Raw genomic sequence first — 16,022 nt, forward strand, 5'->3', positions numbered from 1 at the left:
TGGAAAAAAAAAATATGCTGCAGCCAATCCTCCTGCGGCGTTTTGTGTCTTTACCCAACAGGAAAATGTGTTTCATATGGAGGGGCGGCACCCAGTTGCCAATGGGCGGGCGCCGGTAAAACAGAGGAGCCAATGAGTGCGAAACATTGAGTGACAGCTGTCCAATAGAGACCCTCAGTGCTAGTACGGCTTGCAGCTTAAGCGCCGCCGCGGTCTGAGGAATGTCAACTATTCAACATGGAGGCGGAGGTCGATAAGCTCGAACTGATGGTGAGTGCAAAGTGAAGGACACCTACTGGGTAATTAATTTTTCCCCAGTGGCCTCGAAGGTGGGGAGCAATGTGGAGTTGCGGGAAACTCTGGGCAGCGGAGGCTGGACCAAATTGGAGTTCCCTCCTCCTGCACCAAAGGGAGCCGCCACCGCCTGGTCTCCCAACTGCCGCGGGCGAAGGGGTACATCCGGGAAATTCGTGAGGGAAATGGCGGGAGATGCTGAGGGTGTGGGGCCTTTGGAATTCCTTGTTTCTTGCTTTACTTTTCTATCCCTGAAGGAGCTGTACCTGATGGAAACAGCGTTTTATGTATTTACACACACACACACACACACACACACACACACACACACACACACACGACTGGAAGGGTCTACCAACGCCCCAAGACGGGAGGAGGTCGTTCACACCCCTAGAAAGCGGGTTTGTGGGGTGAGAAGTAAGCCGGGGCAGGGGGCGCGGGGAGAAACGAACCATTCATGTTTTCGAAGGCGGGCTGAGAAAGGATGCTAAACGTGCGCTACAACTTCCTAGCGGGCAAGGGAGTCCCCTAGACTCGTGTGTGTTTGGCCCGGAGGATGCAAGCTTTGGGTGAGCGAGCCGTCGGAGCTATGGGGATCTGAACTATAGGCTCGTTTCCTCGAGAGCCGGGGATATTGGAAATGGGAGGGCACCTTGCTCACGAGTTGCCCATTTTCATTCATCTGTGAAAGTAGAGGGCGGGGGCGAAGAACTAGAAAGCACTCCCCTGTTGCTGTTGTGTGTGGCCTGCTGGAGGGTGCCAAGCTGAAGGGCTACCCTTGTTTTCTTTATGGGGTTAGCTCTTACCCTCTCTTGTCCCCTTAATTCCCTCCCTCCCATCCTTAGTCTACCAGCTTGATAGCCCGCGCTTTTTTCTTGGCTCTGCCTTCACTCTTTATTTTCTTCTTGCATTATCGGTATTTTCAGATTGGGTTGGCTTCTTTAAAAATATGGAACTTTGAGGAAGTACCCATCTTTGAGTTCCTGTTGTTTTTGTTTTTTAAAGAAAATAACAAGATCAAATTTTAAAAAGTAAAAAAAAAACTTTTTTCTCCAGCTTCAATCTGTTTCTCCTCCTCCCCGCCATTCCCTGCTTAGGTATATCTGTGTGCCCACACCGCTCTTTCCAAGATGAATATTAGTTCTTTAACTTCTGCTTTTGTAAGGACCTGTGGTGATCCTGGATGATAGTGTGTACTACCCCCCCCCCCCATTCCCACCCCAGAAAATGTTAGGCCTTGATTTATCTTATTATTTTCATTTGATTTGTTAAGGAATTGAAGCACCGGCTTTATTTACATTTAATTGCAAGGCTTTCAATTACTTTAACATTTGTGTCCAAATTTTCTATGTGGAGGGAGTGTGGATATGGAAACAGAATGGAGGGAGACATGGGAGGGAAGACAAATTTTCTTTCTGCAATTTTCCAAACCTGCAATAATGAATATTTGTTTGGTTTTGTTTTTATTTTTTATTTTTACTGTTTTTTTTTTTTTTTAATACACGAAATGTCAAGGATCGGAGTTTACTTCTATCAACAGGCATAAAAATTAAGACTGTCTTTTCCCACTCCCCCATTTGAAATTCCTCTCTGCAGATACAGAATTTCTGCTTAGTTGTTATATGCTGCCTGATGATAATTGTTTTTATATATATGCCCACGCAGCCCATTGGCTGTTTAATTTTTATACTTTTTCTAGCTTTTGCAATAGCATCAATATTCTTAAAAGATTACTACTACTACTTCTTTTTTTTTTGTTAGAATGAACATATTCTATTTTAAGGGAAAAGCAAGAAACATTTTGAAAAATGGAGGTTTTAGAAAGTTATAAGGCAGCCAACTTTTAAACTTTTAGATGTTTAATTATGAGATAGCTTTTAAACTTCCTTTTGATGAGAGGGAGACTAGAAAGCAGAGTCCCCCCCCCCCCTTAAATTTCTTAAAAGTAAATTAGTGGTAGCTTTTTTTTCAAGTTATTGGTTTGTTTTCATAATTATTAGGGTTTACGGGCTGGCGTTGTGGCTCAGTGGTAGTGCGCTTGCCTAGCAACTGAGAGGCCCTGGGTTCAATCCTCAGCATCACATAAAAACAAATAAAGGTATTGTGTCCAACTACAACTAAAAAATAAATATTTTAAAAAAATTATTAGGGTTTAAGAATGAATTGGAATTTTTATTATTGTTTTTAATATTCCTATTTTGTATTGACTTGATAGTAAAAGATGGTGCATCTCATCTTCGGATTTGCCATATTCCTTTAAAAAATGTTTTATCTATGAAACAGAATCAGTGTAGTTTCTAAGATTCTAAAGGTAAATGATTTCTGGTACAATCTTCTGGGTTTTTGTTTGTTTGTCTTACATTACTTAAATAAAGGATTGCCAGGGGACCAGTATGGAATATTTAGTAGGTGAAAAGAGAATGCATTGTATTTAACTTTGAAAAAGTTATCTCAGTTTTGTAAACAGATAGCCTGATCCTCTTAATTTAATATTTTTTTCTATTTTCTTGTATTAACTTACAGTTCAGAATACTAAACACTTGTCTTTATAAACACTTGTCTTTAAAACATGACACTTGATTAACAAGAGTTAAATATTCTCACATTTGAATTTTGTGGCCCAGGATTTGAGGCCAAGACTCTTTATGTTCCAGCTGTCCCAAATTTGAGTCCATTTCTTGGTGGGCTTGATCCACCTAAGTAGCTGAACTGGACCATTTAAAGGAAGGTTGGTGAAAATAAGAGAAAAGTATTTTTGCATCAGTCAACATTACTAAAGGAGGAATAACCTCATTGTAGGGTAATCCGTGTTCTCTAACTATTTTCCCTTTACTTATTGATTGAATGATATTTGTGGAAGGCCCTCCTTTTGTGGTTCTACTAGTGATTGTACACAAAAGTGTAATGTGATACTATGATACTCTTACTAATCCTCACAAACCCCCAGAGTCCCTAGGGATTGAAGCTAGGTCCTTTCTACCACTAAGAAGTGACATCTACCTGCCTTGTTATTTTTTTGGGACGGGATGTTGCTAAATTGTCCAGGCTGGCCTGAAATTTGGATTCTTCTGCCTTCTCTTCCTGAGTAGCAGGGATTAGGCATGTGCAACCATGCCCAACTATGATTTCTATTTCTAAGTTTACATTTGTTTTTAAAGGAAATTTATTGTTTACATCTCAGGCCTCTTTCTCCATTATTTTCATTTTGATATTTTTAAAGTTAACAAGAAATGAATTTGCTTTCCTTTTATATTTAAGGTTTATATTTAAAACCTCCTTCCATAAAATTCAATTAGGTTGAGATAATATTGTCATGTTTAGCTCACATTGATTATCTGGCAGTGTCTTTCTTTGTTATCATAGTCCTCAGTAAACTCTTGAAATAAAAAGCTATAATGATAAGTACTTTTATTTTTGGTACTGAGGATTGAACCCAGGGGCACTTTACAACACTGAGTACATCCCCAGTCCTTTTTATTTTTGAGATAGGGTTTCCCTGAGGCTGGCCTCAAACTTGTGATTTTCCTGTCTCAGTGTCCAGGAGTCACTGGAATTACAGGCACGCACTGTCATGCCTTACAAAATGCTTTTTGTGTGTGTGTGTGTGTGTGTGTGTGTGTGTTTTGTGTTATAGTTTGTGTGTGTGTGTGTATGTTTTGTGTTATAGTTTAGAATCCAGAGTAATAGATTGGGTATATAGAGATTTTACACATTTATTATTTTTCGTTTATTTTCTGTAACATTCTTATTCAAAGGGTTTGTTTTATATGGCAGGTAATCAATCAGTCATTTTGCTTTGGAAAAGGAGCTAACCAACAAACTATCTCATCAGAGACCAGGAAACTTTATCACAACTGTGACTTAGTACTTCTAATTGGTTTTGTTAATACCAATTTTGAGGTATTACTAATATACTTGTTAATTACTACCAAGACTCAAGATATTTTAAAAATTCCTTTACATCTCTGCATGTTTCTATTCGAATGTTAATGGTTGATTAGTCATCAAAAACCAATATCACATTGATATAAATGTCTTTATGTTTTGATGTCTTCTGACCAAAGTGGCAAATTCTTTTCACACTGAAGCTTCAACTCAAGATTCGTTTATGTTCCTTTCCTACTTATTACTGCTTACGAATGCTCTGACTTTATTGCACTACTGTACTTGACAGCTAGCAGTGCAATAGTATTGTCAAAGCATCTGAAAGCAGAGTGCTCGTCAGAATTTTCATTCTTGCCTTACTTCTTTCTTTCTTCAGTATTTGTAAATAATTGACTACAAACTTTGTTGCTAAAAACTGTATAATTATTATAAACAAGAAGTATATCTTTTTAGAAAATCATAATTTGATAAAAACTTTTTACCTAATATTAAAAACTCACTACTACACTGCATAATGAAACACATTGAGAAAACACTTTCTTATATCTAAACTTGTTATGGCTTGTCTAAATGAGTGTACTTTGTAATTTGCTTCTTTCTTTAATAGATTTGGGTAGGTTTGGACAAATCTTAGTTTTTATTTAATTGAGTTTTATCACTAATTAGTAAGAGATGAAAACAATCTCTGCTGTATATTTACTGTGGTAACTTGCCTCCGGTCTTAATGTTGATTTTGTATTATGTAGGAAATGCTTAGATTTAAAATTTAAAAATGCTTGAATTAAAGTTCATTTTTTGTGTTGATGAGATAAAAACTGTGAATTCATCACTTTTTAATAGTGAATTTTATTGAGATACAATTTACACAGAATAAAACTCACCAATTTTAAGTGTATAATTTCATGAGTTTTGGCAAATGGATACAGTTATGTAATGAACAGCATAGCCAGGATATAGATTTCCATCACCTTAAAAAAGGTTCCTTTGTGCCCCTTTGTAGTTAGCCTCTTCCTAGCAAACTCCCTGGCAACCATTGACCTATAGCTTTTCTAGAATTTCATACAAATGGAATTATACAATATATAGCCTTTTGTGTTTGGCTTCTTGTACCTACTGTAATGTTTTTGAGATTTATCCCTGTCATTGTTAATTATTAGTGGCTAAACCATTTTTATTACTGAGTAGTATTCCATTGTACAGAATATGACAAATTGTTTATCTGTTCTCCAGATTTTGGACTTTCGGTCTCCATGTTTTGACTCTTATGAATGAAATGGCCATGAGCATTGAAGTATACAAGTTTTGGGGCATGTATTCATTTCTTTTGTATAAATACTGAGGAATGGGATTGCTGGGTAGCATCTTTTCATGGGTTTATTTATAATTGGTATATCTTGTTTAGTGAAGTATCTTAAAATCTTGCCTTTTTTCAAATTGTTTTTTTTTTTTAATAATTGCTTTTTTTTTTTTAAAGAGAGAGTGAGAGAGAGGGGAGGGAGGGAGGGATAGAGAGAGAGAGAGAGAGAGAATTTTAATGTTTATTTTTAGTTTTTGGCGGACACAACATCTTTGTTTGTATGTGGTGCTGAGGATTGAACCCCGGCCGCCCGCATGCCAGGCGAGCGCGCTACCGCTTGAGCCACATCCCCAGCCCCCCTTTTTTCAAATTGTATTGCTTTTTTATTTCATCAGAAGAGTCATTTTTCTTTCAAGTCTATTAATTGCCTTCTCGTTTAAAAATTAAAAAAAAAATTTTTGTAGTTGTAGATGGACAGCATGACTTTATTGTATTTGTTTATTTTTATGTGGTGCTAAGGATCAAACTCAGTGCCTCGCACATGCTAAGCAAGAGCTCTGCCTCTGAGCTACAGCCCCAGCCCCTCCTTTAAAATTTTTTGATGAAGTCCAATTCATACATTTTTATCTTGTGGTGTTTACTTTTTACATTACATTTCTTTAAGGTATCATTGAGTTTTCTGTTCAGAACCTGTATAATTATGAAGGTTTTGGATAAAAATTTATCATTGAAAGGAGGGAAAGTTTTTTTTCCTGCCTTAAAATTATATTTTGGTGTGAATACGTCTTCAGTTTTAGAAATAGAGTAGGAAAGGCCATATGTTATGAGCTCATTTAATGTGAAGTGGGAACTGAGAGTGATTACACCTGTAATCCCAGCTCCTCTGGAAGCTGAGTGAGGAGAATTTAAAGTTCTAGGCCAGTCCTGGCAACTTAGCTAGATCCTGTCTCACAAAAGGCTGAGGATGTAGCTCAGTGGTAGAATGCTGGCTGGCCTAGCATGCTGGAGGTTCTGAGTTCAGTTCCTAGCACCACATATAAAAAAGGATTATACTTCTAATTTATCTTAATATATAACATTTTTAGTTTGAATAAGTTAACCCTGGCTTCTTTGAGTTCAGTATTTTTGTTCTTATTTTATATATAACGGAAACAATCTCAATTTTTGCTAAGGTTTCTGATTTCTTTTAGAGCCTAGTTTTTAATATATATTCTCTTCTTTAAGCTGAGGATTCTTAGAGGAGCTTTGTCTCATCAGAAAAATATATACAGATAGATAAGATTGCCAGTGGTTAACAGGGATTTGTAGTTTGCAGTAGTTTGGATCTGAAATATTCCCTAAAGGCTTATGTGGAAACAACTTGGTCCCCAGCATGTGGTGCTATTGGGAGGTGTGGTGGAACCTTTTAGTGGTGAAACCTATTTGGAAGAAGTTAGGTCATTGGGGGGGATTGCATTTGAAAGGAAAATTTGGACCCCTCCTCCCTCTCTCTTTGCTTCCTTTCCACCAGGAGGTGAACAGGCCTCCTTTGCCTTGTGCTTCCACCCTGTTATACTCTGCTGCCACAGGCCCAAAGCAATAGGCCCAAGTGACCATTCACTGAAGCCTCTGAAACTGAGTCAAAATAAGTCTTTCTAGCTGGGTGTGGTGGCACACACTCCTGTTATCCAAGTTGTTTGGGAGGTTGAGACAGGAGGATTTCAAGTTCAAGAATAGCCTCAGCAATTTACTAACAAGACCCTATCTCAAAATGACAAAAAGTAAAAAGGGTTGGGAATGTGCTCAGTGGTAAAGCTTCTCTTTCCTTTTGGTTCATTCTCCAGCATAAAAACAAAACAAACAAAAAACTACATTGTTGTTTCAAGTGTGTGCACAGTTTCAACTGGATTCTGCAATTTAGGAATGTAGCTATTTGTCATATTTGGCATATATTCTAACTTTATACACTGAATATGAGATTATCATGAGTTATGAGCATTTTATATATACACATATATTACACAATATATTATGTGTTTTAAAATATTCTGTGTAACAGCAACATAATATTTGGGAATATACTGCCTGTCAGAAACTATTAGAGATTAGTGATTTATAAAACCACCTTGGGCTGGGGCTGTGCTACATACCTATAATCCCAGCAACATGGGAGAATGAGGCAGGAGGATATCAAGTTCAAAGCCAGCTTCAGCTATAACAAGATCCTTAAGCAATTTAGTGAAACCCTCTCTCAAAATAAAAAATTTAAAAGTGCTGGGAACATAGCTTGGTGGTAAAGTCCCCCTGGGTTCAGTTCCCATGATGAAACCAAACTAAAATGAAAAACAAACAAAAAATAAACAGGCTGACATAATTGAGACAGTAAAATTAGTGTGACTGAGGTGTGAAGTGTGAAGCTTTAGTGGAGAAAGAGAGAATTTTTATTTATTTATCTATCTATCTATCTATTTATTTATGTATCTTTAGTTTTAGGTGGATTCATTAGTTTTTTTTTTTTAATGTGGTGCCCAGGATGGAACCCAGTGCCTCATGCATGCTAGGTGAGCACTCTACCACTGAGCCACCTCTCCAGCTCCAAGAGAGAATTTTAATATCATCTTGGGAAGAATCATACTAAATTGGAGTTAATTTTATAGGCTTTGGAAAACCCCAGTGATCTTTTTTTTTCCCCTAATGTTACTGATTGAGCCCGTGAACTTGCACATGCTAGGCAAAAGCTCTCTCACTGTGTGATAGCCCTGCTTACACCCCAATGATCTTTAAGTGAAGAATGACTTGGTATAGAATGCCTTATACTTCATTAAAAAAAAAATTGCTTTTGGCTGGGCAGGGTGGCACAGGTGTGTAATTTTAGCGGCTCAAGAGGCTGAAGCAGGAGAATCTCGAGTTCAAAGCCAGCCTCAGCATCTTAGTGAAGCCTCAGCAACTTAGTGAGGCCCTATCTACCCAAAATACAATTGCTTTAGTTATTATACACGTTTACATATTTTTTATAGTAAAATTAGAAGACAGGTAAGCAAAAAGAGAAGAAAACCACATTTTTACGACTGTTAAGACTATGTTGTAATGTATTTTACAATTTTCTGTACGTTTATCTATTTTACTAAACCAGGTTCATTCAGTATATTGTGAAAAATCTGTCCCTGTATGTATTCATAGCACAAGTAAACAAATAAATTAAATCCTGAAAGCTTTAAAGAAGTAGCTTACTTCATTTGAAAAAACCAGCCTTTATATACCTTAGCAATAGTTAAGTAAAACCTTGAGACAAAGAACTGAAAAAAATAAAATTTCTGCCCATCTTCTTCCCCTTTGGCTGTCTTTTGCCTGATATAACATGTCTGTAACCTGGTTCTAGTGCATATTGCTGTTTATCTATTTCAGACAAGTTTAGATATGCATTTGTTCTTTTGGAAGAAAGTGGATAATAGTCAAAACACTCTAGTAGAAAAAGGCAAAAGTCAATTTTGTTTGTGTAGATGTTATAGGTGGCTCTTGTTGGGAACTTGGAATAAATTCCAGTTAAAACAGGGTAGGTTTATTTTTATTTTTTAATTTTAGTTTAATTTTTTTGTGGTGCTAGGGATCAAACCCAGGGCCTCACATGTGCAAGGCAAGCAATCTACTGCTGAGCCACACTGCTGGACCCTTAAAACAGGTTTTCATTTTTATTTTTTTTTGGTACTGGATGCTTTACCACTGAGCTACATCCTTTAAAAAAGTAGATTACTTCAATTGAAAAGACTAGCCTTTATATACACTAACAATAGTTAAGTAAAACCTTGAGATGAAGAACTGAAAAATATAAAACTTTTTTCCCCTTTGGCAGCCTTTTGCCTGATATAACATGTCTGCAGTCTGGTGCTAGTGCATGTTGCTGTTTATCTCAGCACTTTTTAATTTTTTTTTTTTTTTTTTTTTTTTTTTTTAGAGAGAGAGAGAGAGAGAATTTTTAATATTTATTTTTTAGTTCTCGGCGGACACAACATCTTTGTTGGTATGTGGTGCTGAGGATCGAACCCGGGCCGCACGCATGCCAGGCGAGCGCGCTACCGCTTGAGCCACATCCCCAGCCCCCACTTTTTAATTTTTAATTTTGAGACAGGATCTTACTAAGTTGCTTAGAGCTTCACTAAATTGCGAAGACTGCCCCTGGATTTGCAGTCCTCCTGCTTCAACTTCCTGTGTTGTTGGGATTACAGACATGTGCTTCCACACTTGGTTTAAAACAGATTTTTAAAATATATATTTTTTCATTTGGTGATAGACCTGTATTTATTTATTTATATGCTTTGCTGAGAATCAAATCCAGTGCCTCACACATGCTAGGCAAGTGCTTCATCACTGAGGTAGAACTCCAGCCCTTAAAACTGATTTTTTAAAAGGTGGTTATACTGTTTGTTTTTTCAAATAAATGAATGTTCTTTCATCCCTTTTGTCATTGTGCATTAGACTGAATTGGGTATACACTAAAATCTAGGAATACAGAACCTGGGAGCATAGCTCAGTGGTATAAAATGGATCTTGTCAGTAAGAAATTTGAAATCAGGTGGTGATATTATCCCATGCAAACAAAAGATTATAATATAGTACAGAAAATGGTAAACCAGAGCCTTGAACAAAGTAAAATGAGAGTAAATAAAGGTGTTTCTGAATCTGAATTCGAGTGAAAAGCATATAAGAAAATAGATTTTTGATTAATGGTATAGCCACTCTAGTTCAAGGAGTGTTTAAGATACCTAATGCTTCCTCAAAACAATGTTTCTATCTATCAGGTGACACAAGTGACCTATAATCCTAGTGACGCTGAAGATTGAGACAGGAGGATTGCAAGTTTAAGGCCAGTCTGGGCAACAGAGCAAGAACCTGTCTCAAAAAAAAGTGTTGGGGATGTAGCTCAACAGTAGAGTGCTTGTTTAGCAGATGGAATACACTGGGTTCAATCCCCTATACAGAAAAGGTTGGGGGCTGGGCTGGGGTTGTGGCTCAGCCGTAGAGTGCTCGCTTAACCTGTGCCAGGCCCTGGGTTCAATCCTCAGCACCACATAAAAATAAAATAAAGATATTGTGTCTATCTACAGCTAAAAAATAAAATATTTTTTTAAAAAAAGAAAGAAAAGATGGGGGGCAGTGAGCAATGTTTCTATTAAAAATGCATTTCTAAGCCTACTTGGTGAATCCAGAACATATCTTTTCTCTCTAAGCTGAAAACAATGGGCAAGACTACAATTTTTTTTTCTTCCTTTATTTCCTTGTGGTTTGATACTGTTGAGACAAATCTCTCACAAATGGATGTCTTTTAAACTTTAAGAGCACTGATCCTTTTTTGGCAGAGCACTGCTGTTACAATGGGAATCTGTGGGTTTGTTTTTAAAAAACAAGTATTTTTATTTTTTGGTACTGGGGATTGAACCTAGGGGCACTATACCACTGATCTATATTCCCAGACCTTTTTATTTTTTGAGGCAGGGTCTTGCTAAGTTGCTTAGGGCCTCATTAAGTTGGTTGGCCTCGAATTGCTGATCCTTCTGCCTTAGCCTTCTAAGTTGTTGGGATTACAGGTATGTGCCATTGCTCCAGGTAAAGGCAAGTATTTTTAAACTGAGAACTGCAATTCTTTTCTTTTTGCTGAAAATAGTTGAGTAGTATGTTATACATTGTGTTAGTTACTTAAAGCCTTAAACTGGTCATATTAAAACCTAGGATAACAATATTTTTTTTGGGGGGGGGGTACTGGGAATTGAGCTCAGGGGCATTTGACCACTGAGCCACATCCCTAGCTCTGTTTTGTATTTTATTAGAGACAGGGTCTCACCAGTTGCTTAGCGCCTTGCTAAACTGCTGAGGCTGGCTTTGAACTTGTGATCCTCCTGCCTCCGCCTCCCTAGCTTCTAGGATTGCAGGCTTGCACGTGGCTCTAGGATAACAATTTTATATGCTTAAAAATATGTAGTGTATTTTCTAAAACAGTTATTTCTTAAACTATTTCTTTTCCTATTTGTGTGGACTATCCTTTATGGCCCCAGTTTATTTCCAAAGATGTCTAGTCTGCAGAAAGAAAATTAATTATTCTTGGGGTGCTTTGACAATGATTTCCATAGATTTTTCCAGCTAAATTAAATATTTTTTAAAATCACCTTTAGGGTCAATATATAACCTTTGCCTTTATTTATTTATTTATTTTATTACTGATTTTGAAGAAAACTGTAATTGTTTCTGAAATACAAATGTCTTGGGCTTAAACATAAGCATTAGTTTTACTTTAAAAATATAATCCCCTAAAAATAATAATGGTATCTAAAGTTAATTAGCTAAAAGTTTTTAATACAGAAACCTCACTGTTTTACAAGGCTTCTACAAGGCTTACTTAGTAATGAGGAGGGCTGTGAGTGAAGCTTAGAAATATTTTAGGGATCATCATAATTGGTCTATAAATTTCCTACCATGTAACCCAAAAATTTCCTGTTTATCACCAGATCCTAGAACCCTATCAATATTGTCTCTGCTGTGTAAATAGCTCTGAGCAGTGCAATATTGCTTATAGGGTTTTGGTATTTGGGAAGAACAATGAGGCAAGCTGCAGAAACTGTGTAGCTGAAACTGAACCAAAAATCATCTTAAACAGGAAGAAAACAGGAGGTAGAGTTCACTGTAAGCATTAAAATCTGAGGCTTAAACGTCAGAATTTATTGGAAGAAGGCAACATTTATCTTTAAAGTTTATTTTTTGTGTGTGTGTGTGTATGGCTGGGGATTGAACTTGGGGGCACTCAACCACATTCCCAGTCCTATTTTGTATTTTATTTAGAGACAGGGGTCTCACTGAGTTGCTTAGCACCTCATGGTTTGCTGAGGATGGCTTTGAACTCACAATCCTCCTGCCTTAGCCTCCTGAGCTGCTGGGATTACAGGTATGTGCCACTGTACCTGGCTTTACTAAGTTTTAGCATTTTGACAAGTTAATCATGTTTATTTTTAATTATAAGGAAATAATAGAATTGAAGTGTTGAAAGCCATCTGAAATAATTCTTTCATGTAATAAGAGAGACAGGCCCAGAGAAATGAATACTCACTTAAGGCTACACTGCTGGCTGAAGATACCAGGACTAGAACTTCTACCAAATACTTCAATTCATTTTATTTTTCTGTGCCATACTATCAGGTTTTGTTCAGAGGGGATTTTTATTTTTTAATTTTTATTTCAAGAGAGAATTTTTAATTGATTTTTTTATAACATGAACAGATTAATTTTAATTCAAGTTAAGAATTTATAGTTTTTCTACTTCTATATGGCTTTTATTGGCTTTAATCATGTATAACTGGTTTAATTACATAAAAACAGAGTAATAAGAACTGAATTACAAACAAGTCACTTAGCCTATTTCCTCACTTGTAAAATGGAAGGTTCAAATCAGAGGCTCTTTTTTTAAATTTTTAAAAATTTTTTAAATTGTAGATGGACACAATACCTTTATTTTATTTATTTATTTTCATGTGCTGAGTATCTAACCCAGTGCCTCACATGTGCTAGGGAAGCACTCTACCATCAAGCTACAACCCCAGCCCCTCAGAGGGTTCTTAAAATTGTTTTTCTGTCTCTCAGCATTGCATTGAAATCCTTTTTCCTTTTTTGTCCCCCAGACCACTTCACTAATAAGCAAATTCTTATCCTGTTTGTAATCACAAAATATTCTATATAGTTTCCCACAGAGGATAACATTTTACTCTCAAGCTTTTTTCTCTCTTTAATTTTTTTTAATTATGGCAAAATACAACAAAAATTACCATTTTGACAATATTTAAATGTACTAATCCCTTGATATGCACCTGGCTTCGTTCTATCTTTTGGCTATTATGAATAAGGCTGCTATGAAAATGGGCATATAAATATTTCTATAAGAAATATTTCTTTTTTGGATATATGTCCGAAAGTGGAATTGCTGGTTCATATTTCTTTTTAAAAAATTTGGGCTTGGGCTGGGGATGTGGCTCAAGCGCTCGCCTGGCATGCGTGTGGCCTGGGTTCTATCCTCAGCACCACATGCAAACAGGGATGTTGTGTCTGCCGAAAACTAAAAAAATAAATATTAAAAAATTCTCTCTCTCTCTCTCTAAAAGAAAAAAAAAATTTGGGCTTCTTTTCCCCACCCTTGGTACCAGGGATTGAACTCAAGATTACTTAACGGCTGAACCACATCCCTAGCCCTTTTTATTTATTTATTTATTTTTAGCCCTTTTTATTTTTTATTTGGAGATAAAGTCTCACCAAGTTGCTTTGGACCTTGCTAAGTTCCTGAGGCTGGCTTTGAACTTTCTATCCTCCTGCCTCAGCCTCCTGAATCGCTGGGATTATAGGAATGCATCATTGCACCCTGCATGAGCTTTCTATATTTTAAAGTCTATTTAAATTCTTTGTTCTCTGAAATATTTTCTAAATAGAAATATGGGCAGATTACTTAAAAGGGATGAAAGGACTGGGGTTGTAGTTCAGTGGTACTGTATTTACCTAGCAGGTGTGAGGCACTGGGTTCAATTCTCAGCAGCACATAAAAATAAATAAGTAAAATAAAGGTATTGTGTCCATCTACATCTTAAAAAGAAAAAAAGGGGGGAGATGGAAAATTTTAAAAAAAGTTTTTGAAACTAGGTGTGACTGTGTTTATAGTCCCAGTTCAGGAAGCTGAAGCAAGAGGCTTGCTTTAGCCCAAATGTTGTAGGCCAGCAATACCCCTCAACAACAACAAAAATAAACTTCGAAAAACAGTTGATTGCATGTAAATGTTTAACAATTAACTCCAGGGAAGGTAGAATGCAGTTTCTTAGGCTTGGGCTAGGAATGAGAGACCAAGCTGTAGGAAATTACATTTTGCCTTCTGTAAGTTCTAAGGACTGTGGGTTTTATCCCTGACAAATTCAGGCCAACACATTTAAGATCCTTTAAAAATATGCAGAATTTCAAAAACTTAATTTATCAATTATACTATATTTAAAAATAAATTACTTTTCGTTTGGCACGGTGGCACACACTTGTAATCCCTGCGGCTGGGGAGGCTGAGACAGGAGGATCATGAGTTCAAAACCTGCCTCAGCAATTTATCAAGGTACTTAGCAACTCAGGGAGACCCTTCCTCTAAATGAAATATAAAAAGGGCTGGGGATGTGGCTCAGTGGTTAAGCACCCCTGGGTTCAATCCTCAGTACCAGGAAACAAACAAAGAAACAAACTACTTTTAATACTCTCATATATATATCCTTCCCAACTTTTCTATTTATACACATATACATAGTTTACAAAAAGAGGTTATACCATATTAAAAAATTTTTTTTAGTTGTAGATGGACACAATACCTTTATTTATTTTTATGTGGTGCTGAGGATTGAACCCAGTGCCTCACACGTGTGAGGCAAGCACTCTATCACTGATTTATAGCCCCAGCCCTCTCATAGCTATTTTTGCATTTAACAATTCATAAATATAGTACTGTATCAAATCAGTCTGTTATCATTTAAGAAATTAATGTTTTTTTAAGATTATAAAAGTAATAACTTTATTACAAATGCTATGAAATATATAAAGTAAAAAGTGGCCATATCCGATAGTTGTTGTTTGTATATCATCATTTTCAGTAACTACTTGGTATTCTGAATATTGACTTCTTTTGTTGGGGGTGTTGGGAATTGAATCAAGGGCCTCAGGCATGTTAAGCACACACTGTGCAACTGAGCCATATGTATTGGAACTTTTAAATGTAAATTTTCACCCAAATTCAGTCCTTGTATACTAATGATGGTCTGTGGCAGTAGTCTCCATTTTTCTCCCTTAGAGGTTTACCACAGAGCATATGCTAATACCCAAGTTAAGTAAATTGGGGTTGTTTAGATTGTTACTATAGTATTGCTACTATTGTATATAGAATGTTATCTTTTCTTGAATACTTTGTGAGTCTTCAAGGTCTCTAATTTTGGTGGTACACATCTGTATCTCTTTTGTTAATGGGTTATTTGTAATAAAGGTAACTGTGACTACACCTGATATAAATTTGTTCTGTGTTTTACCTTAACCATAGTTCCTGCCAGAGATACAAAAATACTCAATAACTGATGAGAATGTCAGTGACTCTAGGCAGTACTGGATCATTGTTTGATTAATATATGACAATAGTTATTAGTATCTTAATTTAAATCTAAGAAAGATTTATGGAGTAGTGACTTCAAAGTGTTAAGTATTAGCCGGACTTGGTGGCACATGCCTGTAATCCCAGTACTTGGGAGGCTGATTCCAGGGATTGCAAGTTTATTACCAGCCTCAGCAGTTTAGGGAGAGCCTGTCTAAAAAAAAAAAAGGCGCGGGGGTGGGGGGTGGGGGTGGGGGTGGGGCTCTCTGAAATTCAGTTCCCAGCAGGGATGGAGGGAATTAAGCAGTTCTTATCAAGGTATAGGGGTAAACACCTGTAATCCGACCTGCTAAGGAGGGTTAGGATCCCAATTTGAGGCCAGGCCAGGTAAATTTAGTGAGACTCTGTCTCATAATAAAATTTTATTTCATT

General features: G+C 36.7%; 1 protein-coding gene and 1 long non-coding RNA gene across 2 annotated transcripts in view; both read left to right on the forward strand.

Annotated features, from left to right (window-relative positions):
- Positions 1 to 16,022, forward strand: part of LOC308635743 — a 573,614-nt gene that overhangs the window by 530,123 nt on the left and 27,469 nt on the right. The gene's annotated exons all lie outside the window — the stretch shown is intronic.
- Positions 141 to 16,022, forward strand: part of SKA2 (spindle and kinetochore associated complex subunit 2) — a 40,866-nt gene continuing 24,984 nt past the window's right edge. The window contains exon 1 of the mRNA XM_081270458.1: positions 141 to 270. Coding sequence (XP_081126584.1) covers positions 238 to 270 — 33 coding nt within the window. The 5' untranslated portion in view covers positions 141 to 237. The remainder of the gene's footprint in view (positions 271 to 16,022) is intronic.

The sequence above is a fragment of the Spermophilus citellus genome (assembly GCF_964194105.1).
Source record: "Spermophilus citellus genome assembly, chromosome: 17".
In the NCBI taxonomy this organism is placed as follows: domain Eukaryota; kingdom Metazoa; phylum Chordata; class Mammalia; order Rodentia; family Sciuridae; genus Spermophilus; species Spermophilus citellus.